The 27,903-nt window shown below is 39.5% G+C and overlaps 1 protein-coding gene across 1 annotated transcript in view; it reads right to left on the reverse strand.

Annotated features, from left to right (window-relative positions):
• The window catches only part of pcdh9 (protocadherin 9), a 177,635-nt gene that overhangs the window by 36,289 nt on the left and 113,443 nt on the right, over window positions 1-27,903 (reverse strand). The window contains exon 2 of the mRNA XM_076155917.1: window positions 14,508-14,709. Within this exon, the coding sequence (XP_076012032.1) occupies window positions 14,508-14,709 (202 nt within the window). The remainder of the gene's footprint in view (window positions 1-14,507; window positions 14,710-27,903) is intronic.

Here is a 27,903-nt window from a genome sequence, read left to right on the forward strand (position 1 = left end):
TTGTTTTACTTGTCACCAAATCCAGTGTATGCATATTTAGTCAACCTTAAAAAAAAATGAAAAGAGTTGTTTGTTCAAAGAATGTCATGATCAAGACATTGAAGCCCAGTTTAGGAGTTGTGTATCATGATCATAAGCTTAAAAGAGTGTATTGCTAATTAATATGTTCATCAATTCAATGTGAAGGAGACGTGTTTCATCTTATCTTCTTTTTTTGACAAACCTTTGATTAATCAAATACATATCTGCCTCCCCAATCACATAAAATCAATAGATACACCAACTGCTTCAAGAATCTATTCCAGTTGACTGATTTACGATTTACTGATAACCTTTGAACTCAGTAACGTCTTTGAAAGTGCATGCGACATAGTGAATGGGACAACTTTGATGTTGATGTCTCTTGTAAGCGTAAGTTTCAACTCTTGGTTTAGTGATCCAAAAGTAGCTCCGCCATGGCAAACACTCTAATGACCAGTCCATTAGGAAGTTCAGCCCTCATTATTCACAAAATAATTGACCATAAAATCCTACAATTGACCAATCAGGGTTGCACATTACAGAGAGCTGTATAATACTCCATGATAAACTGCAATCGTCAAACACACAAATCACACCACCCCAAAGAAATCAGCCCCTTTTACTTCTCTACTTCTAGCATTTCCTCAGTTCCCAAAGTTCTTTTTATTATTCCTTGGCCTTTTTCCTCCTTTCACAGCATCGCTATGCATTCTTCTGTTGGAGTGATTACTTCTCACCCTGTCAGCGCACCTTGACTTTACCTGTCATCCCTCCATCTACTTCCAGTGTGATTCCTTCTCACCTCTTATTAGTTGTGCCCATCTGCAGTCTCTGCTGAGTAACAGTCTTTCTGTCTCTCACTGTCTCACACCATGCACACGCACGCACACACACACACACACACACACAAACACACACACACACACACACACACACACACAGACATCACATATTCTCATTACTTTCATAAAATGCATATGGAAATCTATCTACAATATCATATACAATCATGAATTTTAGGATTTGGCAATAAAGCTGTTGACGTCTGCAAATCAGCAATTTCCACAGAAGAAGGCTAAACTAAAACCTCCCTTGTGAATGACTGGGTGTCACATTTGTTGACCTTTAATTGCCTCCTCTGCCACCCCATGTGATAATGAGTGCAGATACATCATGGGAGTTGTGTCAAAATCAGATCAGCTATGTTTGAAATGGATTGAGGTGGTAAACACAATTGATTTAGTTCTTGATTCCATTATCAGCCAAATCTATCAAATCAAAGAGACTGGATCAAAGACTTCAGAACAATAAACCTTGACATACATGCTACAGTTTGCGTCTCAGTGAATTCTTCCTGCTGTTGTTCAGTCTCACTGTGTGTCTGCGCTAAACTTTCAGCCATGTTTTTTTGTCATCCGTCTGATGCAACACTTCCACTTAAACCAATGCAGCTGTCTACACTGGCAGTGAACAATCTCACGTTTCCCTCGTGCTTACCTTCCGTAACTGTGACCCGAAGCATCTTTTTACACTTCAAGTCTATTTTTTCAACCTGTGTATATGTGTGTGTGTGTGTGTGTGTAAATACACGAGAACTCTGCAAAATGGTTGGGTGAAGCTGTATTGTGGCTGCAGGGATCCAACGTAGTCACTGACACATGACTTACTGCTGTGTGTGCTGCTTTCTGTGGGACCACGGTGTGTGCATAAACATATGCAGTGATGCTGAATGGAACAAAACGGCAAAACTCACAGAAAATTGTCACGCAAAGTCACAGCTACTAGACACAGTGTGCAGTATACTCATTACAAGTGATAGTTTATCACCTTAGTTCTTTGTATTTTCATCTGGTGGTATTTTTAGTATCTGTATATTTGACACTTGATATTTTCATGCCGGAGGTGTGAGGAAAAGTAGATGCTGGTGACGAAAGTTGAACAAAAGGAGCTAAATATTGGAATAGGCGATATAGAAACATGACTCCAGTTGGTTGATAATGTGGCTGTTTACTCTGCTGGATGTAAGCAACTGTTTGTAATCCATAAAACACCTGCCAACAGTCAGGTTGGCAACTCACTGGTTTGCTTTGGTTGAGTTTGCTTGCCATTAAGTAGCCAAACATCATATCAGATAACACAGCTTTAATAATTACATATGTCCGTTTTATGGTGATGTCATTTTCGTACTTGTACTTTTTGGGGTTTTCACAGCATTCAAAGCTGAATACATTTCTCAAAACTGAATAAATCACTATGGCACTAACCATTATCTACACAAGTCTTTATTATGCACCATATATCAAACAATCACAAATCTAAATGAACCCTAAATGTGATATCAACAACTGCTGACGATGTTATGTCACACTGTATATGACACAACCAAGATAATCCAAAAAGACAAACACATAATTTTAAGTATATAAGGTTGAAGTCAAGCCTCTATTTGATTTACACGTTAACACTCATGTAGTCTCATGTGCAACCAATCGGAACTAATTTCTTATTTAAGTGAAACGTTCTCAACATCTGTTGGATATCTCAGTGTCACACTCCAGAGTTCTAAATTGGTAAATTTCTGCAATTAACCACGAGGCAACCGTGTGATTCCTGGAGGATCTTTGCACCAGCTAAACGCCATATGCTTCGCACACTGTTCACACACTCTCTTATAAGCTCCCTTTACACGCCGTATCCACACATGAGCATTGAGATTCCATCCCATTTGAAATTTCGTCTGAAAGGATTCATCACGGTGTCGGCAGCACTTCCACATGTTTTTTTCAGTTCGTCAGAGGTCTCTTTCTTGGCGCTTGTTCCTCACTTCTCCTTGCTTTACTCTGGTGTATTGCTCTGAGTCCTACTCAAAGTACACAGCAGGGGATTAGTCCCTATCACAGCGCTCACTACCCCCAGATCAGTTCAGCAGGGTTAAGGAGCAGCTTTCTCTGAAGATACCGTTAACGTTGTCAGAACTCTCACAGTGACACGTTCAAGGAGCCCTGTCGCAGTGGAACTTTAATGCTATGATAACCCATTTAAGTTGCAGTCTATGTGCAAATACTCTCTATTTTGCACACTCTTTGTCTTTCTCTCTCTCTCTTTCTCTCTCTCTCGTTGGGTTTCTTTGCATGTCTCGACCTGCAGATTTTATGTGGCTGACATTGAGAAAGACAGTATTTGTTATCTGCCAGAACGGTGGAGGGGAACAGGAAATACGTAGAAATAAAGAACAGAGAATATGTAAGCGTGCTATAACTGCCATACATTGGAGTTAAAGATACAGAATACAGCCGTGTTTCCTGGCTACCCTAGTGTTCTTACAACCGTTGCTGCTTAAAGGCCCTATTACTTCTGCCAAGGAGGGTTTATACTTTGTTTATGCTTGAACAGTTTTCATGAAACTTGGTGGGCAGGTTGGACACAATCCCAGTCTTTTCAATAACCTGTTAAGCTTTATCAGTGAGAGACAGAGACTTAATTGGAGGTCTGTTGGTGGAGTTATATACACTTAATGCCCCACCAGTTTCATTTGTATTTTCCTATTTTTGTGTAACAGAATTTGTATAATTGCTCAATAATCAGTGTCCAAATTTTACGAGAACTCCACTGTATTTGTTAGTATTTGTGTATCCGCTTTAGATCAAGCAGTCAGTCGGAAGTGAATGTCATTCGTATCAGCCGTCATTTGTTGCACAGTTTTGGCCACTTATCACAATTAATTGCTCAAAGTATCTAGAATTGATTGATCGGCCAACAGGATGGATTCATCCCATGCTAACTCTCCTGCAGCATGAGAAGTCTCAGGCTTTTGAAGTCAGAGTTCAATTTCCTGTATGTGTTTGCATGTGTTATTTACTGAGTGGTACCTAAAATTCTCAGTACAACAATCAATCGAGCTGTCCTTACAGCTCAAATAATCTTCATTCACATAGTCCAAATTTCTTCTCCTCCTATTGTGACTAATGATCAGCATAGGGGATGTTCTTCATCAGCCCAGCCGTCTGCTCACCCGTCAGCCCATCATAGCTGTTGGCACCAACTCCGACGGTAATGACTGAGGCTACTGTGCGACGATGTTTACTAGCTGACAGCAGCTCTCTGCTCCCTCTGTATGCTCCAGCAAGCATTTCCATTTAGCTCACTTCTGAAGCCCCTGCCTAATTTCTCTTTGGAGACAGAAATCCTTTAAACCCCATTGTATCCTGGGGCAACATATTTACTGAGGGCTGGCTTTCCAATACCTGAGAGAGATTAACACTGCTCCCTGATTTATGAATCCATGCCACCCACCCACAGGCTTGGTCAGGGGACCTAGGTAGTCTAGCCTGCTAGTTCCTCCTCACACAATGGGATTTAGGTATCAGAGCGCACAAACGCCCACACCCACACCAGACGCAGGAGCTGGGTTTAGCAGGAGTATAAACTGTGAATATGCACAGATCCCTCCGAAATTCCCTCAAGAGTAAAGAATTGCCAAAGTAAAACTACCTGTCTGGAGAGCTATTCTGGATATGTTCTCCTTCTTTACACTTCATGTTTTGTGAAAGTCGAGATTCAACAGATTTTAAACTTTGATATACAGCGTAAGCCTTAAAGGATATGCAAGCAGGTACTCTGTCTCTGCAGCATGACGCTACAGTCAAAGGAGCTCTGACATGTATCTGTTTCTTTGGCATCTCACCATTTCGCCGGCATCAATGCTTGTCTGTGGTGATCGGACGACTGCCAGAAAGAGTGACAACCTGGTGTTTGTTTATCCTGATTTGTAGATTTCTGGGATCTTATGTAGTAGAACAGCAACGCTCCTGGCATGGTATCTGCTGCTCTTAGTCAGGTGAGATAAGGCTTTGTTCAAGATCAACTATACATTACAAACATCATTGTCCTTTTATTTGAAGGGGTAAATACATAATAAGATCAGACTGTTAGAAAGCTGGAAGGGTGCTTGTATTTTGCACTGAATACACCTGAACGTTATCTTTAGGAAATGAACAGTGTGTGTTTCAGGAAGCCTCATTCAGCAGCCTAGTGTGTAGCACAACACTAACAAATGGTGCAGCCTGTGGTGTGCTTTTCATTTAATTTCGTTACCTGTTTATTATATTATGCAAATTGGTCCAAATTATGTTATTCAGAAACTTATGATATAATAGTACTTTTTTTTGGCAGCATGACAGATGACTGTGTTGTGTACATTTCCGCAGTTAAGTCTCAAGACGCTTTGCACTCTTACAGATAGAATTCCATCTGTGCAAAACAAAACATGCAGCATGAGCCAGCAGATGAACCTACAGCCTGTAAACTCAGTGCGTGGCCCCTGGTCCAGATCCAAACAATCCAATACCATTTGAACCGGGAACTAAATTGAAAAGCAATAAGTTCAATTTAACAAAAAAGAAAGATTTAGTCAGTAAATTTTCATGCACACGAAACTCCAATTTTTACCGCTACAAATGTAAAAAGCACCAACAATATGTTAAACCTTTCATTCACCAGTTCTACTCAATTAACTTCTATGTCAATTTCCAAACAGGCTGTACTACAATAAAGCTGTATGAACGTCTGGTAAGAGAGTTTGTGTGTAATTGCTTTTAAATATAAGTTTAAATTCACTTCTTGTTTGTAATTTCAAGATAACACTTCACACGAAGGTCATTACTGCTGTTGCAAACCTCAGTCTGCTCCCTGCCAATGCCGTTGCTATGCTTGCGTTTTGAAAATAATAGAAACAGGAAGAGCCTATAATTGGAACAAGTTGACATGGATATGCAATTATTTGAAACTATTTGAAAGAGAGAAACCTGTTGCAAACATGTTGTCAAGGTACAAATGTGTTATTCAATAATGTCATGATCAGTTCCTGTTTGTGCAGGGCTGTGATCCAGAATTTCCCCATGGTAACAAGCCCGACACCAGAGCTAAAACACAGGGAAGAAGGTGCCAATCTTCTCTTCACAGGGGTAAACTGTATTTTCCACAATATAATGATTTGGTAAACAGTCAGCATCCTGATCAAGTATGCGGACGACATCATGAATAAATTGCATTTCCTAACATAAGTGCGGGTGTTTTTATATCAGTACAAGTGTGATGTTTCACATTTAGCATGCAGTACTTTTATAACAACAGACTTGGGATTTGGTAGGACATATTAGAATGGAACAGTGAATAGGAATAAGGCATTTATCCATCATCTCAACACCATGAATGATTAAAAGCTTAAGTGGTTCCATTTTCATAGTAGAGAACATAACAGTCTTGCGTTAGTGAATGCTGTCCCTCTTCCCCAGGCAGAGTAATAACTAAACTACTACTCTTAGTCACATTGTACTATTTCATCAAGCATCTCCCTACGCTAACCGTCATCCTATCATCAGTTGGCTGTATATCTTTGTATCAATGGTGCAACCTTGTTTTTATTGGCATCGCTATAGAGAGGTTTCAGTGAGTACCTCAGACTCACTCAAAAGAGAGATACATGAGTTTAGATCCTCCACAAGAGCCTGCAGTTGAAAGGAATTAATGATTGACAGAAACATGCCAAGGCTAATTGCCCAAGTATTTCACTGTTATGATGTTACGATTAGCTCAAATACTGTGCTTAGAAAATGAAGGAATCCGATGGTTTCATTCACAGAGGTTTAAAGTGGTGTTTTGGAGATAATGCTACACTGATTCATCTCAGTTAGTTTGTTTGATGGCTTAATCATTACTTGATGTGACTGGCAGGACTGAAAACAGGCAACAACTACAAAGGCACCCATACCACTGCCAAGGACGCACAGGATTCAATCAATTCAATAAATGTATTTGAAGGATTATGGTGTATATGATGTATATTTTAATTCTAAATGAATATCTGTACTCGGTTAGACTAGAATAATGTTAGGTTGACGCTTCATTTCTCCTCATTGTAAAATTTGTCCTCTGCATTCGACCCATCTAACTATTAGCAGAAGTGGGAGCAACTCCAGATCTATGGTCTAGTAGTGCCTTGTTAAAGGGCAAAGGCAAGGTCCCCAGAGGACACGAAGGAGGCAAATTCAAACCCAGGCTTTTGCCTTACTAGACAGTGTGAGGAGGTTCTGTGAGGCCGTACAGTAACTGAAGTCCACAGGTTTTCTGCTTGCTCTATTATTAACATTGTAAAAAGAAAAAAAAACGGATTCAGCTGTTACATCAACCACTCTTCTCTATCACGAGACCCTGCAGATTTGAAAAGTACATTCGGAAATTGTTTTGGTCACTTCTGGGAATATTCTATCCGCACTGAAAAAGTTGACGGTGGAAACAGACATTATGAGCGTCTTTAACAAAATATCAACTCAAAGACGACATATTTCCCTATTGTATGTATAAACAAAGGGCGTGCTGACTCGGCACCATTTCATGTTAAATCTCATTTAATAATGAATGAGTGGGTGGATTATTTGCCCCAGAAGAAAAAAAAACACCTTTTATAATTTCCTTGTTTTAATCTCCAACTCACCACAGTAACAATAAGTGCTGACATTTCTTTCTATACCTCCTACATTTTCTGCTTTATAACGTCTGAGATTTAATGTTGAGTCGTGTATTTTTAATGAGTAGCACTTATAGTACAATAAATTTACACTATCAGATTCTATTTCCGCCTCATTTTATATGTTCAATATTAAACGTAGGACATATTTTTGCAAATATAAATAGGAAACAAATAAGAGCTTATTGGTTGACATTGACAGTTTTGTTATCAGCTCTATACAGCTATAGAATTCCCTCACTCACACACATGCACACACACAGATGGCTGTGTGAAGAAGGATGCAATTGGTTGGGTCATGATGTTAAAGTGTATTTTTGATAAAATAATAACCTGCACATTGTATACAGCATGCGTGTGATACGGGCTGTTTCCTCAAATTAATAGGATTTATAAAGTTCACAACATTTAATTACTAGACTCCACATAAAAAGTATTAACATCTGCATGGACTATATTTGGAAAAAGCATTGTACTCCTAAAGTTATGACCGTGCACGTCTAACGTGGTCCAAACTGCTTGAATATGCCTCTTAAACGCCACATGAATGCATTTATTCTTTAACCTTTCTACCTCTGGCAAGCCTCCTCACACGCTGTTGCCCTCCTTTGCTCCCTCTGTAATGTCTTCATCGCTCTGTGACTGCTCTTTCTTCCAGAGACTTTGCTATCCCGTTCCCCTCCAAACATCATTTAGAACATCTAAAATGATGGATGGAGCAGTCTCATTGCCAGTTTCAAGCTTGGTGTTAATGTTTGTGACACCTCCCTGACATGATTTGCCGCAGTGATACTCTTCCTGTTGTGTCTTTCTTGTGGGGACCATTAAAGTTCCATTCAAGGTACATTTTCCTCCCTCAACTATCTCATGCTTAGGCCAGGAGATAAGTGCAATGTAGAAACAAATCTCCACGGTATTGGATATTCAGCTGCTTGCTCCAATTCCAAGAACTACATTAAGTTGAATCCAGGCTTGTTTTGTATGGATACAGGACTGAGTTAGATTAAAAAAAACTCTGTGAATAACTTTTGGGATCGTGGCAACAACCAATAACATTAATATTTTTAAATCCATTTAACCACAAGTTATCCATCCATTCATTGATGTCATTAACGGTAAGTGGCATTTGATTAGCATTTGTTTATGAGAGGGGGAAAATGTAAATGGTAATATATCTGTACAAAAGCACAATAAAGCTTAAAAAATCCACGATAAATCAACATTTCAAACATAATTTCCAAAGAAAAATATGTAATTAGTAAGTGGAAAATCGGGCCTAAATATTGCCCATAAATGTCATTTGTCAAACGTCTAAAATAAATATAGTTTGAAGACCTGACCGCTAATACAGACCCGCGATCATCAAAATACCATACATAACCTACAAATCCCAATCACATAAAGTTAAGTATGATAAAGAGCCATAAAACTGCCCACTACTTTCCTTATAAAACTATGAAAATGCACAATTAATAATGTTATATAATTCAAATCCTGTATATGTGGTATAAAGTTGACCCTGCTTCAAGGATTTCATTTCTGTTGTCACTTGACACTAAAACACAATCGGATAATATTCATTCTCATCTCCTCCGTGATCCAGAGGCATCAGTCCTACGCAATCATGTGAAAATGATAAGAAACCTGCTGTGAAGGTTTATACACAGAAGAAGATGCAGTCATTGACATTTACAGAGCTGAGACATCTGACAATTTGATTTCCATCCACAGGTAGAAAGTTTCAGGCTATCATGATTTGTTGATGTTGCTATTTGGAAGACCTGTGCACAAATCTAACCTTGCTTCTTTTTGTCACTAACAGTAATACTATGATGAGCAATGGCTGCAATCTGGTAGCTCTGCTTTGTTTTCTGAGATTAACACGCTATTTTGTCACCTTGCAAACTCACTTTTATTGTATTTCAACATAGCTGAACACAATTGTGTCCCCAACAAGTGTCCCCGCTGAAATACGTTTCCATTTATGTTGTCAGATGACTGCTCAGGTATAAAACAGTAATTTGATCAAGACTCATAAGGGTTAAACAAATTGAAACCGTAATTCCTGTGCTACTCCACTGTCACAACAATCGAGTCGCTATATTCTGCTCTTAGATTCCACAAAATGTTCAAATGAAAGAACAATTCCTGATCAATTACATCACCTGTGTTATATCATCAGTCATGTTACCTTTCAAAAGGAGTGATTACAGGAAGTCGGATGGTGCAGCGATGAATCCCTAGTAAATCGTGCTATAGCAAGCAAGAAAAAAAAGCAAGCAGATGTGTTGCACAGGTGTGTTGTACTGCAATCAAGGACCACCGTTTGTGATTGACTAAAGATTTAATCACAACGCCTGTAGGAGCCTTAAGCCACATGAAGTCCTTTTGTCTATTCACAATAAATCTGTCCTAAGTGCAAGTGCAAACATCTCTATATATTTGGGGTGTGAGAAATGTGTGATGTAGAGTAGATGGTCGCTTTGTGCAAATGTGTTGTTGCTCAGACTAAAAAAGGTTTGACATTTCTTATAGTCCTGTTTGTTATGTCCTCATTTGAACTCCTGGTCTCGTAAGTCATCAGACATGAGGCTCGTAGATGTAGCACAGTAGAGATTGAATCTTAAGGGAGATTGCACCCTGGCTGCAACCAGACTGAAGAACAACCCCCTCTCATTATAGCAGTTCCACACACTCCATCAACTCATTCAGATTTCATCTCACAGCCGATTTCTATTGGCCTTTGACCAGGTTTGATTTGCAGTGCGTGCGTGCTTGTTTGTCTGTCTGTGTGTTTGTGCAGGTAATCTTCTGTCTTTCTGTCAGCAATGTTTTATAAATCATTTATATCACACTTTAGTTGATAATGGTTGTTTGTTTTACAAACCCCCTCTCGGCTTAGTCTGTACCCTCTCTGGTTTTTTAACTATTTCAATATCTGTGTACTGCAGAGACTCTCATCCATGCGCTGCCACTCCGATGGAGCTTAAATCCAGAAATACAGCTGATTGACAGAATTATATTATGTCCTAAATATGTATTTATTCAGAGAACATGCAACACAGTTATTTGTCTAATTTACTTTTCTTTTCCTTCTGCTGTAATACCTCTATCTGTAAACCACAGAGGGAAAGATCGTGCGGTGACTGATACATTCCTCCATTGCATTCAGTTGATTTCACTTGGAATAGTCTAAATTAATCAAAATCAAAACTTTTTAAAACCATGATGCAAATGACGCTCATTCCCACAGGAAACCATAATCAAGAATTAAGATGAGAAACACCCTTGGTAGTTCCATTTTCCCCTGCCAGATATCATATGTGCTCATATTTCAATGTGATGTCACGTTTTCTTTTCACACAAGTATTGCGATAATGGTGACTCAACCTGTTGTGTGCCTGATTATCGCCATCTGTTTCGCTTATTTTCTTCACTCTGTTATGTAATTATACATTTTTAGTGAACCCTCTGGGAATGTGTTGAAGAATTAAGAAATGCAAAGCATCTCTTTTCAGCTTTAACACCATTATCTATAAACATATTTATATCATACATCCAGTTTACATTGCATTGAAAAATAATTTATATCCAGCATCACTGGATACAAACACACTTTGGGTATGTTTTCCAAAGATGAAAGTCACTTCCCACACATAACAATATACCACGCTCCATTGCTTCTTATGAGAACAATGATAGGTTCAACATTATACAAAAAAGGCCAGTACACACCAAATGCTGTTGCTTAGTGAGTTTTAGCGAAGCTCTATATTATTTTGAAGGTGATAATTGAGTTATGTGCAATGACAATGATGCCGGTGCTACGCCTGTTGCGATAATTACCTCCTTGGCAGAGGTAATTAAACAGTGACAAAACACACTCAGGGATTTGCTGAAGGAGAAGGCTGTCATGATGCTCAGAGGTGACACTGTTTGACCTTTGCCCCCAAGTCCTGCTGATGTTCACCTTTCAGTAAACATTTAGCGCCAGTTAGTTCAGCAGTTGGCGTTAAATGCGACGCACCAACTCCAGCCATGTGTGAGAACATTGCTACCCTGTACCGTTATTATGCAGGCATTTTTCAATATCCTGAAAAGTAGAGATTCATGAAAAAAATCATAAATCACTCACATTCAATCTCAACTTGCGTAATTCATCAGGAAATAACAATATGCAAGCCTGAAACCAAAGTGCCATGATAAGACCAGACTCTGTCAAGATCCTCATCAAGCATTACAATAAATTAATGATGTAATGATTTCAGCATTAGTATTAGATGATGTTATTTGATTCTTAATATAGCAGCGGTTTGCTTGCGTCGACAAAATGGATCACATCAATAAACCGTGTTGAGTTTTTGAAGTCTCACAGAGGCTTATTTATAATGATTTCCCCTGTATTTACTGAGTACACATATTTGGGAGCACCAATGAGTTAGAACATATCCTTCATAGACAGACATAAAATCATTATCCTGACAAATAGCAGGTCAGTGATCAAGTTCACTATTAGTCAATTTTATTAGTTTACTGACAGGCGGAACCTAAAAAACAGACTGACAGCGTTAAATAAATGATGCCTTATGTTGGAAAACTCACCATACTTGTAATGAAAACAAGTCTGTAACTTTGTATCATTCACACAGGCCTGGAAAATGGATAGAGGCATGTGATATAAAGTTTGTTTGATCGTTTACCTTTTGTGTTTTTGTTTTAAATTGGATTTTACATTTGGTCTGGGTAATATTTGATTTTGAGAACATGTTATTTCCTTAAAGCTAAATGGAGACCTTCAGCGTGTCGTGGGATTTAGCCTCTGACGCACTCACACACTATTGAAAACATACCTGTGTTCTGTCTTAGTCATCTATTCCATTGTTTCATTGTTTCCATGGCTAAGCTGCAGTTGTATATTGCTGTGGCATCACAAACAGCAAACACAATACGTTATTTTTATGTAACAATACAGCCAGGACTTACTGTTCCTGCAGCGTTGCACTGACTTATTTCTATACAGCACATACTGGTACACACCAATGGTACTATGAAACCTCACAAGCAATCTTATTTGTGCGATTATTCTTTGGGTGGGAGTGATTGCAATTACAAGGACATACGTGCGATACTTCAGTTTAACTTGCATTACGTTAAAGAACCAAGCCAAATAGACCATTTAGAACACTGTACATCTCATAAGACATTGGCTTTTTTGCTAGAGAGAGATGAAATCATGCCAACACTTAACTGTGCCATGGGTTGACCCTCATTTTCAGCAAAATCATAATTTACATATTTTTATGTATTTTACTAAAGCATAAACTGTATCAAGTTTAGTTTATATTTTGTGATTCCACAAGGACTGCAGCGCCCCCATGTCATGTCGGTGGGTGTATAAACATGCATGCATATATTGTTTACTTATGTATAGCATGGACATTCAACATGACAGTAATTGCGAACAATTTCTGTACAACTTTGTGACACTGTTAATTGTTGTTGGCTTCATAAGTGCCTTTTTGAAAATTGCTTTGAGATTACAAACACAATGTTAATGTCATGTTGCCCTCTCCATTGTTGCTGTTTTAAAGGGGACAAATTAATGTAAAACTTGAATAGTGTGCTTGAGTTATTTCCCCTCATTTTAAAGTGCAATACAAAGGTGAGTGCTTAATATTGACAAAGTGACGTTCACACCTATGCCTCCAGTAAGTCAAACCAACATGTTCTGATGTGTTCCAAAAGCTAAGCTGGCCAATCAGAAGAGAGCAGGCTTTGTGGGTGGGGGGCCTTAAAGATGCAGTAACAAAAACAACCTGTTTTCACTCAGTCTGTAAAGCAGTGCTGCAACAATGGATAAACATCTGGAAATCTGTGTAATATGTTCCCTTTGAATACTTTGGCTTGTCACATTGTATGATTCATTGTAACGTAATATTCCTGTGTCAGTGAGTTTCGATGCATCCACACCTACACACTTTGCACATGTTGTAGATCCGATTTGTAAACATCACTGTATGTTTTCTAACTGCTCTGCTAGTTTTCAGGCATTCATATTTGAGGACAGGCCTTATAATCTGTGCTTTGTGCCTCACATTCTTAATCAACAGTTCTACATGGCATTTTGCTGAGTACACCTGCCAACTGCAAGTATGTCTGCTAACGTGGGGTCTGTATGATATCAAAGCGACACACAGTTTACTCAGAGCACTTGTATTTATGCGGCACTGGCTGCTCCACCCTCAGCAGGCAAGCTGGCATCGACCTTGGGGCAATGCGCTTGATCTTCCAGCACGCCTCACCTCTTAATGATAAAATGAGAAAACTGGGTCGGCGATGTACATTCCCAACAGAAATAGTGGGAAGTTAACATCTTCAGCTGAGCACCAAGGCTTCCAACAGGGAAATCATCTCTAAATAAATCAAATGAGTTTCACAAATAGGTGAGGAGCCTATGGGAGGCCCAGGTTTGCTCCTGGGAGGAATGAACAAGTCTGGATGATTAACTGAGAAATGAATGACCCGCTCATGTATCCACCAGAAACCTACTTGAGCAATCAAATGACTCTAAATTAAATGATATTTGGTACTTTGGGTCCTTTATAAACACTGATGTTGGGTTTCATGACTATTGTACCGGATCTGTTATTATGGAGTTTTAGTCATTTTCCTCCAGCAAAATCTGAACCATTTCACATATTGATAGTTTGTCTCTCACACAATCAGTGGTAAAGATGAAATGATTATGATGATTATATTTGAATGGGACACAAATAGGACACAATTAGACTAAATGAATGGATAAACAAAGAGATTGTGGCTTTTTTTAAATGTCTACAATAAGACTTCAAAGTCAGACAGTTTCCCAAAGAATGAATCGAGACAGAAAAATAACTCTGGAGAAGTAAATCATCCGTGTAATAAGAAATGGTATTCTACCATGATATACTTTACAACTCACCGGAGTTGGGATCAGAGTTGCCATCTGCTTCGGTCCGCTTATCAGGGGAGGCTTGCTCATAGAAGTCATCCTGCGCCTGCACCAGAGGGAGAGGTTGTGTGAGGAGGGAGCCACTGCCTACAGGCTCGTGGTCCCCCAGACCGCTGTCACTGCAGCTCTCCTGAGAGCCATCCGGCAGGTGAAACGTGACACGCCGCTGCGACTAGAAGCAAGAGAGCACAAAACAGAGCCTCTGATGTTAGTGCTCTGCTCTGCCCCCTCAAAATCTCTGAGCCTTTTGGCACAATTGTTTCATACTGAGCTGAGCAAGTTGGGGCCCGGCTGCATCGGCACATTAAGCTGTTGCCCTTGTCAAACTCAGATCAGTATGATACTGTGAAGGCTCAGGATTTCATCTGAACTAAACATTAAGAAGTGAGAGAGGGCATTGATGGAGACTTGGGTCACTTCACAGTTTCAAATGAGAATAATTGTTGGGTCTGTTTTGGTGTTGGCCCAGGGATTGATAGGAAGGGGGAATTAACACATGGTAAATACAGTCACGTTTCACTGCACAATGACAACCACTAACAGCATGCAAATTAACCACCGTAACAAAAAGTCCAGCGAGGTGAAAAGTGCAAAATTTGCGAGCCTTTCATGAATTCACAGTGCAATTAATGCCAGGCATAATTCAATAACGGCCATGAAATTCCTTGATACTGGTGCCAGCATATTATCACATTTGTGAGGCATGCTGCAGGAGCATTTATAGCCTGATTGTTTAGTTTGTGTTGCCAGTTTGTTTGGGTGTTGGCAAAGTCAAAGTGGCCTACAGAGTCAACAGAAGTTGCCCCCAGGGTGTCCTTCTTCCCGCATTCTGCACTCTCACTGACGAGAGGAATTTCTTAATTGTTGCTGGGAAAAGCCTTACGGCCCTTCTGTCGCAGACAAGCATGGACACACACACACGCAGACATAAAATATCCTTAAAGCCATCCTGATTGAATTTCCAATTGTTAATTCCGAGTGTCTTTTCTCCACGCTCTAATGACATTTTCCCCAGGCTTTTTTAGTCCAGACACAGAGCCTCCAGCTAACCTTTCCCCAGCACAGAGAGGGCCCTGCCACATCCTTGGTGATGACAGACAGCGATGGGTTTTACAGTAATTATTGGCAAAAGCAAAGGTCACACAATCTGCAGTCTAATGCAAATGACCTCATTATATATTTGAGAACAGCTCCAAAAGCATGCAACATTCAATTAAACAAAAAGGAGGAAGGGAGGAAGAAAGAGAGAGGAAGAAAGTGTGCCAAGAGTGGTGAGGGATGGGGTGGGTGGCAGGCCTTGGAGACAGCAGAAGAATCTGAGTTTCAGATTAACATGCAAGGGAAGGATTTTGTAGTTACTGATTGGCTCAAGGGACAAAACTGCCAAAAAAGTAGATCATGTAATGTTATTGAGGCCTTCGGGAGGGATAGATAGATGGATAGATAGAAAGATAGGTGTCCTTAATCCGGTTGCAGTCCTTAGTCTGCCATTCAACGCTATCCTCATCTACACAACTTTCCAGCTTCCTCCAACAGCCTTGGAGGAAGATGTCACTCTGTACATAGCAAGCAGCATGACAATGATGATCCTCGACAAGACAGGGAAGGAAATGACAGCAGGTAATGCTATGAGAGACTCAAGGCTAGGTCAGAGAGAGAGAGAGAGAGAGAGAGAGAGAGAGAAAATCCTGTTTATTGACAAAGATCAGAATCAGAATATGCTCAGCGTGCTCCTGACTTGCGGTCTCCCATGACAACTAAAAGTGCACATCCAAGTACAATGAAATGAAAAGGTCTCGTAAAACAGTGGGGATCTGCATAAATGTCATCGTCAGTGATTATGAAGAGGCCTCTGATCAGATGTGGCATTTCCACAGTGGATGACAATATGATGGGAATAAACCCTGACAAAAAGAAGTTTAAAGTCCGCTCTTCTGTTTGTTTGTTTGTGTGTGACAGGTTTATTGATCAGACAATGCAACAGTGTCACTTTCACATAGGGTGATGCTTTATGTTGCTTTTATGTGAATTACAAAACGGTGTAACAGAAGAGTAAAGTAACCCCAAAAGACTTTGATGTGGTACATCCGCAATTTATAGTGGCTTAATATGTTTTTCTTCCTGCTGATGCCAAGGAATTTGGCCTTAGGCAAGGTAGCCATCTATTTGTTGGCTGCCCTGAAAGTGTCAAGCTAGCACTACTGATAGTGGCAGCTTTTCTGCCACCGCTTTTTCAGACGTAAGGTGACAATATTTCATAGGAACGTCACTGAAAATAGCATACTGCATACCAGGATAAGTGTAATGATTAATGGGGTGAATATGCTCCAATTTTAGATGATGGAAGCTGACGAATGAATCCGTATACCTGAATAATGAGGAGTAATCTACGAATGATCCGGCTCACCTTTAAGACAAGATGGGACGTAGTAAACCCAATGCTTTATTACCATATTTGATATATCTTACATGCAAATAGAAAAACAGTTAAGGGAAATAGAGAGAATAACAATGGAGAGTGAAGCCTATAGTCAAACATGCAAGCTTAATTGACCTTGAGTGAAATTTGCATAACGTGTTTCTGGTATGCATGTAGGAGCAAACACAGGTAGAATCTTGTTGGACGTCAAATGTAATGTGTAATAATTCTTCATTTTCCATTATTGCTCATAATAAAAAGGTTCAGTTTTGATGTAGGGTGCATGTTTTTACAGCTTTCACTAGTTAATTTAATGTGACTGTATTTTATCTGTATGTTGATGTTCTTTTATAGGTTTAAGCATGTCTGAGGATATTTCTATTTCTCTGTTGCTGACAGTCACTTGTAGTAATATTAGCATAAGACCGGCTTAAAATATCCCTGCTGCCAGTTTACACGATATTACAGCTTATCGTGCCTGCTAACCCTTATTATCCGCTTGTTTTCCTAATTCGCCTGACCAAACACACTCACTTTAACAAATACAAAGCAAATAGCAACCCCTCACCGCTTGGAATGTTTATTTCCCTGCTAGTCTCTTTATCGGTAATAGAGTTTGCCCTTGGGTTTTCTTGGAAAATTTGGAGCATTAAGTTTAGAAAAGGAGCAAATACTAGGAAACATCACTTCATCACATCCATCTAATTTTATGATTGCAACTTGTGAAAATGGAGAGTTGTGGGTTCAAAGAGATCAGTCACACACTCAGTTTATTCCAATGCTGGAACTTGGATTGAATACACCCAACAAAATGGTACAAAGCAAAATCTATGTATTAGAAACCAATTATTACCGAGACTTTTTATTTGTCTATGTAAATGTCCACAGAATCCTTTAATATAAATATACATTCAAAGTAAATAATTGAGACAGAAGGCTGGAGTAGTTCACCTACACTGCATGGAAGGGAAATATCAATATTAGCATTATTACGGATGTATTCCATTTCTGCACAAGAGTTACAACAGAGCCTCAGTCAGAAGTCACATTAGAGAGGGAAATTCACAGAATCATTGGCCAATAAATACTTGAACACACAATTTAACAACTATGGCTTTATGAGACAGAAAACAAATAGGGAACTGGCTCATTGGAGCGTCACCTCTTCCTCTCTCTCTTTCTCTCTCTCCTTTATATAGAATACAAGTCAGTAAGGACGCCTGTGTTATATTGTGTTCCAATTGAACACAATACTGAACAGCCTTTATATCAGACAGACATTTAATGAGAGGTGCACACAGCCCACACACACACACACACACACACACGCTAACACGCACACACTCACACTCTCTCACACACACAATCATCCGGCCTTCTCACCCCCACAAATAATCTTATCTAGCAGCAGTCTGACACCTGCGGTGAGAGAACACTTCCCACGAGTCCGTTCTCACAATCAGACCGCTGAGGGAGATCAGTCAACCAGGAAAACAAAACTCCCAACCAGATCTCTCTCTGCTCTCTGCTTCCATGCCCTGCTCTCCCTCCACCTCCCTCCCATGGAGACCAAAGGTGCTCTGCCATCTACTGGTCACCTTGGAAAATACATATACGTTTGATAGATAAATATGTATAATATTTCAGTAGTACTTTAGCTGCACTTTAACACTACGGTTGAAACAATGAAATGGCAAAGACGAGTACCTTTTTTCTACATAATAACGATGTAATGGAGCGCCAGGTGCACTTGTCTCTCTATATTTTAGGCTGCATTGTGTTTTTTCCAGCATGTTCCAGGGACATATTGTACTTCCCAATGCATGACAAGCTGTATCATTTTACAAAATGTCAAGTCCACTGAAACATTAGCAGATGATAGACTCTACCTCTTGTCAAAATAACATTAGGATTTCCTCTGGGTCCCATCGAGAAAATGCATGGCGAACTCCCTCAGCCAGAGCCTATTCAGATAGCAAGAAGGGAGTCAAAAACAAGCGAGGGAAAGATGTGAAATTCGAAGAGAAACAGGATTCCAAGTCTTGATCGTGTAAGAAACACTCGTATAAAAAGTGACAAATAAATCACAACGTCTCCTGCCTTTGATTCTGACTAGGATATTGACTTAGTCTGTTCCTGCTGCCTCTCTAGAGTCTAACTCTGCTGCTTTCTGCTTTTCATCATTAAATCATAGCAAGGCAGCTCTCTGAGAAACATCTGCATTCTGCCACATCCACAATAGAACCCAATCAGTCACTCCCCACACTCTTTGGTTCACTACACACACACACACGCACACACACACAAAGACAAACACCAACACGCATAAATCCATCTAAGTCACGTCTGACCCATTTCCCAAATTGCAAGCTTGAAATAGTGGACTTGCATGCGGCGTGTGATGTCTAACAGTAGTTTCTTTGTGTTTGTCATTTAGAAAACACTTGCTTAGTGTGTGATTATCAGTGCAGTCCATCATTTTGACTCATTCTGGGCTTAAATGATCTCATGCAGATTTATGGATGCAGTACAGCGTGTTTATTTATTTACCCTTCACATATTTACTGTGCAACCCACAGAAGAGATGGTGAGAAATAAGGAAAAGTCTGTAGCTGTGTTTTGCCTCATATATGCCACCAGACACACACTCAGCAGTCGAGTTTCCCACTTGACAGGTGGTATGACAAACTAGATAGCGGATGTACTCAACTTCCAATTTGTTTTTCTTTTCTTGTGTCTACACCTCCCTAATTAGCTCTATCTCACCCAAGCTTCAACCACCAGTATTAAACACCCTCCCCCTGTTTTTGCTTGTTAAATTGTCATTTGTGTTTTTGCCTCATTTACATTAGTCCTACTAGAGAGATAACATTTAAACAGCACTTGAAGGTCTTTCATAAAAGCCTTTTATCGCGTAACGCAGCCATTTACTGAGTTCTTCCCTGTATAGGAGGATGGTTGTAATGGGGGTTCCTTTGATGGTAACAATCTCAGAATACAATTAGCTTTACTGTTTTTTTTTCATTTATAATTTAGATTACTAAGAACATCTTAACACGTGCTTATATAATGTACAGTATATGTGTGTGTTGCACCTGTAGGGGTGTATAGGCCGGTGGATTTCCCACGTATGTCTTCTTGTGATAGTTGAAAGTCACTCAGCGCGGATTGGCGCATTTGTGACGAGACACAAAGCTATTGTTGCCGTAGCGAAAGAGGTTTGTTTGTGATAAAGCAATTTTGATTCATTTGGTGGAAGAGTGGGAGGAACCGATTGTAACGTTTTGTCAATTTCTTTAAAATGTCAATTTGATCCAATGACAAAATTATCAATTGGGCCAGTCAGGCTAGAACATACAGTATGTTGAGACAGGGCTTATGTGGAATTGATGTACTGTAATAGAAGAATGAAGGAAAAAAAGAGAAGGAAACAACGATGACTCTAACTCGTCTGTCAGTGTGGATGAATGTTTCTCGGTGTGATGGACTGGTGAGCTGGTCAGGGTGATATAAGCTCCAACCCCCTGTGACTGCACAGGATCACCAGGTTAACATGGATGGAGCAAAGATCAATCACCAATGTGCTAAGATGATGCTGATTGATGAGCATGCAAATGTTTTGGTGCATCTTAAATTATTTGAATTTGATGAATTCAGAAAAAATATTTGTGGAAGTGATTCTCTTTAGGCTTGCGTGTTATTATTATCGAATTTTGTTCGGTCTTGACAAAGGTATGCCCTTCTATGAGTGAGCTTCATGTTTTATATTTCGGAATTGCAGCAATTTGGCATGGAATGAAATAAAAGGAGTTCCACTCATGTTCATCTTCTGTACCTTCAACTCAATCCAGGTTTTACTTTCTGGTGGAGCGTTCGTATCTCTACTCTTCTTCCTCCAATACATCTGAGCCTTCGTCTGCTCAACATGAGCTGGCTGAGTGAGAACTATGAGACTGGAGTAGTTCAGCCGCCTCCTTCTGTGCCTTGAGCAGAGCTGAAGAAACCTGTGCAACTGCCACACAGCATTAGCCACAAAGTTAACCACTACTGACTCACTCATCGCTCCTACCCTCTGCCGACATCCACAGCTATAAAATGAGAGACACAGCAATTCTTCTCTATGTGTGTCTCCTGCATCAGGATGAAGGATTTGACACTCAGAGACAGTTAACTACAGAGAGGAGCAGGCTAGGCCCTGAGCACTGAATGGGGAAGTTTGATGTGTTTATGAGTTACAGTCCATGAGATTGTGGCGCTGCACACGGCTGTAGAGAACGCACACTGAAGCCAGTGCACTGTAGTGTGTGTGTGTGTGTGTTGTGTGTTAGACTCGTATTTACCCGCCGCGCATGCATCCGTGTCCTAGCTTTTTGACATAATGCGAATAAAAATGAAATGAAAGTGGAATAGAAATATTAAAAAGACAATCAAAACGAATAAAATAGCTTCATACGGCATTAAAAACAAATACTTCATTTATAAAAGAGCAATACAAAAGCATAATCAACAGTGTGCGCTGTGACATATAATAACCTACAACGCTATTAACTGTCATGAAATCCTATTTGTGATTCCATTACAACAAATGTATACAGAAGCACACATTTGTTTAGTGGGATCTCTGTTTATCCTGTGGAAATAATAGCTATTTACACAACCATGATTATCCAGCTTTGAGAAATCAAAATGTAAATCGATGCAGCAGGGACGTCTGGTTGACTTTGGCAACTGGTGATCAAATCTAGATTTCGTTTTATGGCGTGCAGATAAAAAAGGATAGTTGTGGTTTTTTTTTTTGCACGACAGCTTTGAAAAAGGAAAAATTCCCCCTATGATCGTGTTCAGGGTAAAAAGCGCTAAATTGCTGTTCTTACTTTCCATAAGAGTGTTGACTTTTATGTGCATATGAATAGTACAGAGGCTTCCTGTGTTATTACAAATAATGTGTCCTTAACTACGACTGTGGAGAGAATGATTACAAAAAAGAAAAATAATTATCTCATGTAATAGTGTAACACGTGGCTGTCAGGCCTCCAACCAATTCTGCTGCAGATTTTTCAGAGGCTCCTTCTGTCTGGTAATGAAATTAATGAACTCCTCTGGCTCAGAATACATACAAGCAAGCTCTCGCATTTTGATTGCAGGTTTATGGTGGCCTGTGTTAAATTATTATTCTCCTTCCATTAAGAATGAGTTGTTTTCTGGATGGAAATAGCACCCATGTACTCCCGTTATACATGCATATCAGTAACCAGCTACTTTGCAACATGTACAAATGAGGTTTTCTTTTAAATTCTTCTTAGATTTGCTTCGCTCAGAGGATGTTCCCATTTCAAGAAGTTGAAAACTACAGCGTTTAGTCATCTGTCTTCCAACTCATCACGTTTCAAGTCCCGTCAGATGATGTCGGACTGGACCGGATGCTACAGGTGAGTCACACATTTTGTTGTAAAAGGGACACAGAACTATGACCTGTGCAACTGAACATACAAATGCAACAATTCACTGAGTTTGACGGATGTTGCATTGCTAGTTGTCACAAGAACCTTGAGTTCCACACCAACCTGTTGTAATTACAGTAATCTGAACAGAAACCACTCTCTTGTAGATGCAGTATAATGAAAATGTCAACCATTGTAACAATTAAGCTTTTTTATGTGTTATGTTGGCTTGACGACAAAGATCAGAACTATTTTAGAGAAAATGTCTACTGCAGTCTAGGAGATGTAGACTATGTTGCAGTTGGAAAGCAGCTTGGACATGGAAAAACAACATTTGAAAGCTCAAACATAACAAAACAATTCATTGTAACATCCGCTTCGCGCCGTGCTGGGAAATGTTCAGTCTTCTTCAGGGATATATGAGAGACTCTGATAGATTTGAAGGTACAAACATTGTTTTGATCTTAAGAGTTTTGATGAATGAGTGCTGGAGGAGCCACCTTTTGGGTTTTAGCATCATTAGATTCATTTAATTAAACCAAACTGCCGGCAATCGTTGTTCTGTCGCGTACGGGGAAAACTCCAAAAGACTCAGAGCACATTGTATATTTAATTTCCCTGTGTACTTCAATATCCTTTGTTTTACTTTAGCATTGTGAGTGTTTGGTAAAGCATTCACAGCTCCACTAAAAACAACCCCAGCTTCCGACCTGAAGCTATAAATGAATTTTGATTCATTTTAATTTATTCTAGTTCATTGTAAGTTGTGTACCTGCTGGATCATCATCACAGTTAAGTAACATACATTACATATTCTGACTTGCCTCATCTGTTTACCGAGCAGCCACAGACGGACTACAGCTTGGTCATTATGTATAATTTTCACCACAAGATAACGGGCTGCCATTACTTACTTTTCCTCTGTTGAATTGGTGGACACGTTCACATTCAGTGCTCAACAGCGATGTACTCATATATAATTATCTGCATGTATGTATTCTCTGTGTTGCCAGTCACATGTTCCATTCATCTCTGTTAAACCCGTTCCACATTTTAATACATATTGCGTTTCATGATCTTCTTTGATCTCTTAAAATTCCTTTTGTGGTTCCGGGTTGAATTGAGTTTGATCTGCGTGTCTGTTATTGGAAATAAGGTATTAAGAGCATGTTGATCTTGTACATTTAGGATGAAAATATGCGACTCGGCCACACATTCAATTCGCAATCTTCCACATTATAACAACCACTCATTTAAAAGCTGAATCCAACTGACTGGAAAATTAGTGAAGTGCTACAAAGTACTAAAACCTAATGACATGGACAACAACTGATTAGTCTCAGACTACAGCTTAAAGAGGATGTGTGTGAGCGTAGCTGCCACCTAAAGACAATAAAACAAATGGCCATGGACACAATAACTCTCACTGTTATAACCAGCATTTTTTTTTAAGTTATGGCCCAGAATTAATTGAAAAGCCTTGGCTGAATTGTGGATCACAGTAATAAGATGTCCCTGCTTTAATAGAATTGGAGCATCTCTTAAATGTTATGAGAGGAAGGGACATTTTCTACTCTCCATTTTCCTCGACAAGGAAACAGGGAAACTTCGAACTAATCCCCAAAGTAGCAGATGGCCGTAGCACGTGACGGTGGGGAGAACGGGATGGCAGAAGGGAGGTCTGATACTGAGGGATCATGGACAGGTGTTGACAGTGCCACTAAATGTCACTATCAACACCCTATGTGCCAGGAGTCATGGTGACACACATGGACACACCAGACAAACTTGTGCCAGTTTATACCCATGTATTATATATTTAATGAAAGCAACAGAAAATCAGAAAGGAGTTTCTCTAATCCAAATAAGATCAATGGGACTGCTGCTGTGTTTTGTTTTATAGAAGCACAATGCGCTATTGTCGCTATTGTAACTGTATTACCACCCACAATCTCCAGCGCCTTGCAAATGACAGTATTAAGTGTGTTTGGTAATGAGAGCCATGACCTTGATTCCGTATTAAGTGTTGCAGAAAATGTTTCATTATTTTTTTCAGTGAGTTCACTTTGTCAGACGGATATTTCATGAATATTTCAATTGATTTAAAGAAAATATATGGAAAATGGTCACGTCTGGTTAACATTGAATGGTTGGAACACCGTTGTAGCTGTAATACTGGATACAGTGCATGCATCATGGAACTGTAAGGTTTGTTTCTGTTGAAGCACTACCACCAAACAACTTCATACTATTCTGAATTGGAGCCAAACACCTGATATTCCTAAAGTACCAGGACATGCAGTCTACCCTATAGAGTGTCTGATGTAATCTTTTGTCATTTCAGCTTTTAGGAAAAAGGAAACTAACTTTTTATCAGAGAATAGTCACACTGAGGGAAACACAATTAAGCTCAGGCCTTAATAATTAATTTTATGGTCAGTGATCTTAGCAAACAATTATTTCAGATGCAACTAATCATCTGGAAAATAAGACTCGGCCAGACCTTTTTTCCATTTGTTTTGTTGCCAAGCAGCCAGCAATTTCCCTCCATCAGTCTTGAGTGAAAGCGAGGCACAAGCATAATGCACGAGCGGTGGATAGTGTTTTGTGGTGCATAATTTGTTTGCCCGCATTTTGGAAGATTGTGACGGAAAACGAACGCCTCTCTTTCTGTGTGCTATTATTCAACCAAACTCTGGACCAAAGCAACATCTTATATATATATATATGTACAGGAGAAGGTTGTGGAATTTCTAGAAGAGACAATTTCATTTAGCTTTCATTTGATGATGCAGCAGGATGGAAAAGGAGTGAATATGAAATCATAACAGACATGATAAATATGAATATGAAATAATAACCACAGGCCTGAAGGGAGACTTGATTTCCTATATGAGGGACTCCACATTATGAATAAGGGACATAAAGATAAAAGGTGATCTTGAAGCTTTGTATCAAGAGACTGTGGTACTCTTTCTATTCCAGGCAACATGATACAGTATGAATGTCACAAGTGGTCTTTAGGAGGAGTTGTAATCATTTATATGAGCTCTGCATAAGGCTTTGCTAACTTTCATTAAAAACAAATCATCATTGGCCAGTGAGGAGGGTAAACCGCAGCATCCTGGCTGAACATTGGCACTCACAGCAGCAGCCCAATAAAGAGCTGGCAAGTTGGCCTCACAGCCTGAATCTTGAGGTGTCTGAAACTGGGATGAAGAAATTCTGCACAGCCCTTTTGTCCTCTTCCACAGCTCCAGCCAAACATCCCCATTTTCCAGCAAATCTATGTTTACTTTACTCAGATCTGACTTCGCTTACTACACTAAATCCACACAATTATTTCACGAGCCTATTTCAAATAGCTTTTCTTCAAGCAGACAAATGAGAAGAAGAGGTTTTTTACAATAGAAATAGAACATGGAAACTCAAAGAATAGAGATAGTTCACATCAAGGCAGCACTATGTCTCTGAGCTGTATTTTGAAAATGTTAATGCGCTGGTGTGAAGGGCCTCCTTTCGCCTTTCAACAATGTGTTAGAAATTAAGAAAATGCAGTGCGTAGGCTTACTGGGTCACACAGGCTCACACTAGGTCTAATGAATGCAGCAACATCTAACAAACAGTCTAGTTATAGGATGACACTTGGGCTCATTTTCATAGTTTTGGATGTGATCCCTGTTGGTCATGTAAACTTTTTATCCTCTAATTCCATCACTCTCCAACTGAGCGTATCCACAAAAGCAAATTCAGATGCTGGAATGTTACAAAGGTTTATCACCGCAGCATTTGTTGGCAGTTATTTTTATTTTTCCTCATGATTTGTACCTTAAAACCTTCACCTATATGCCCTGGCTCACACATTTACCTTTATTGACTTATGGGAAATCATTGGGCAAATCCAATTCTATTAAATTGTTTCCTTCCTTTGCATTGAATTTGGAAAGGTCACATCCCTCTGTCCTGCCATATCCCACTGACATCAAGAGGAGGGGCTGTCAAGTCAACTTTATTTGTATTGCCCAATATCGCATACAATGTCTCAATGTGCACAGCCAGTAGTAGTCACTGTAGGCCACAATCCCTCTGTTTCCCATCATGCAACATTCAGTAGCAGCATGCAGCAATGGGGATCAAATAGTTTGCTACTTACTCTTATTTCAGGTTCAAATCGGTGTGATATTCAACTTAATATGGGGATACTATTACAAACCATTATGGTAGCAGGTTAGATTTCTGTGAAAAATGTACTTTTTAATACAAATATTCACCTCTCTTGTGCCTCATGTTCCATATTTCCTTTGTGTCTTTGTCGGCCACCTTTCTCTCTATCCGTCTCTCTTTGTGTGGCTTTGGCTGCCGTCCTTTCTCTCTCCGCGCTCTGTTTTTGTGACCTTCCCAGCCACAGCTTTGCTAGTCTAAGTACTTACAGCAACACCCTGAGGCAGGACGCCCTGATTTTCCACAGTGGGAGCACGGCTTTCCTGTGATGGCCTCACCTTTAATGCCGACAGATTGATGTACTGAACCGCTGATCTGCTTTACCCACCACCTTCACTGACATACTAATCACTCTCGCTTTTATAGTTTTAGCTTAGATTCAGTACGGAATCACCTTTAAATAGCTTCAGCACAGCGATTGGTCAAACACTGTGTTCTCCCTTGTCACTATTTTCTTTGTTTCTTGTACAAAATCTTTCTGACAGGTCACCAAACACATCACCGAATGAATGTCTATATCTCTGTTGCCATCAGCTCAACAACCTACAGGGTGTTTTTCCCAGTGGTCAACATGTCAACTGAACAAACAATTATTGTACATCTTTCACCCTGAAAGGCTCTTGGTTTCCGATATTAAGCCAATAATTCAGCAGAGACAAAAACAGCTTCATCCTTTCAGCAAAATGCCTCCTTGCAATGACAAATTACGATCTGAATTAAGAAACAGTTGTCTCTTTGACAATTGAAGCAAAATGACATTTTCCATTAACAGTACTCGATAAGTTAATGATGCTTTTTAGGAGACGGTGAAAAAACAAGTATCTTCCCCTATGTATTCACACATTATATATATATATATATTCACACACACAATTATTGAAAATGTGAAAATGGGCATAATTACATGCTAGTCACTTTTTATACTACAAGAATATAAAGTATCAGCATGATTCTTCATCCTCCAAAGAAATTAGCATCTCCATTAGTTACTTTATAGGAAACTTACTAAGCAACAGCACAAGTGTGAAGATGCATGTTGCTGGTTAAGTAAACCTGAAGAAAACATTGTTTCTCGTCACAGACAAACACACAATAAGGATTTATATTTAAGACTTAAAAAATGTTATCTTAGAGAGAATAATTTGGCATAATTTGGCATTTTTTGTGAAAACAATGTCACACAAGCCCAACTGAAAGTATCATTTTATGAACATCCATGTCAGATTCAACTCAACATTGTTCAAAAACTCATTAGTGTTGTATTGAAACTTTTCCAAGAATAGCT

The sequence above is a fragment of the Genypterus blacodes genome, unplaced genomic scaffold (genome assembly GCF_046128005.1).
Source record: "Genypterus blacodes isolate CSIRO-AG114 ecotype Tasmania unplaced genomic scaffold, CSIRO-AGI_Gbla_v1 ptg000067l_1, whole genome shotgun sequence".
NCBI classification, from domain to species: Eukaryota; Metazoa; Chordata; class Actinopteri; order Ophidiiformes; family Ophidiidae; genus Genypterus; species Genypterus blacodes.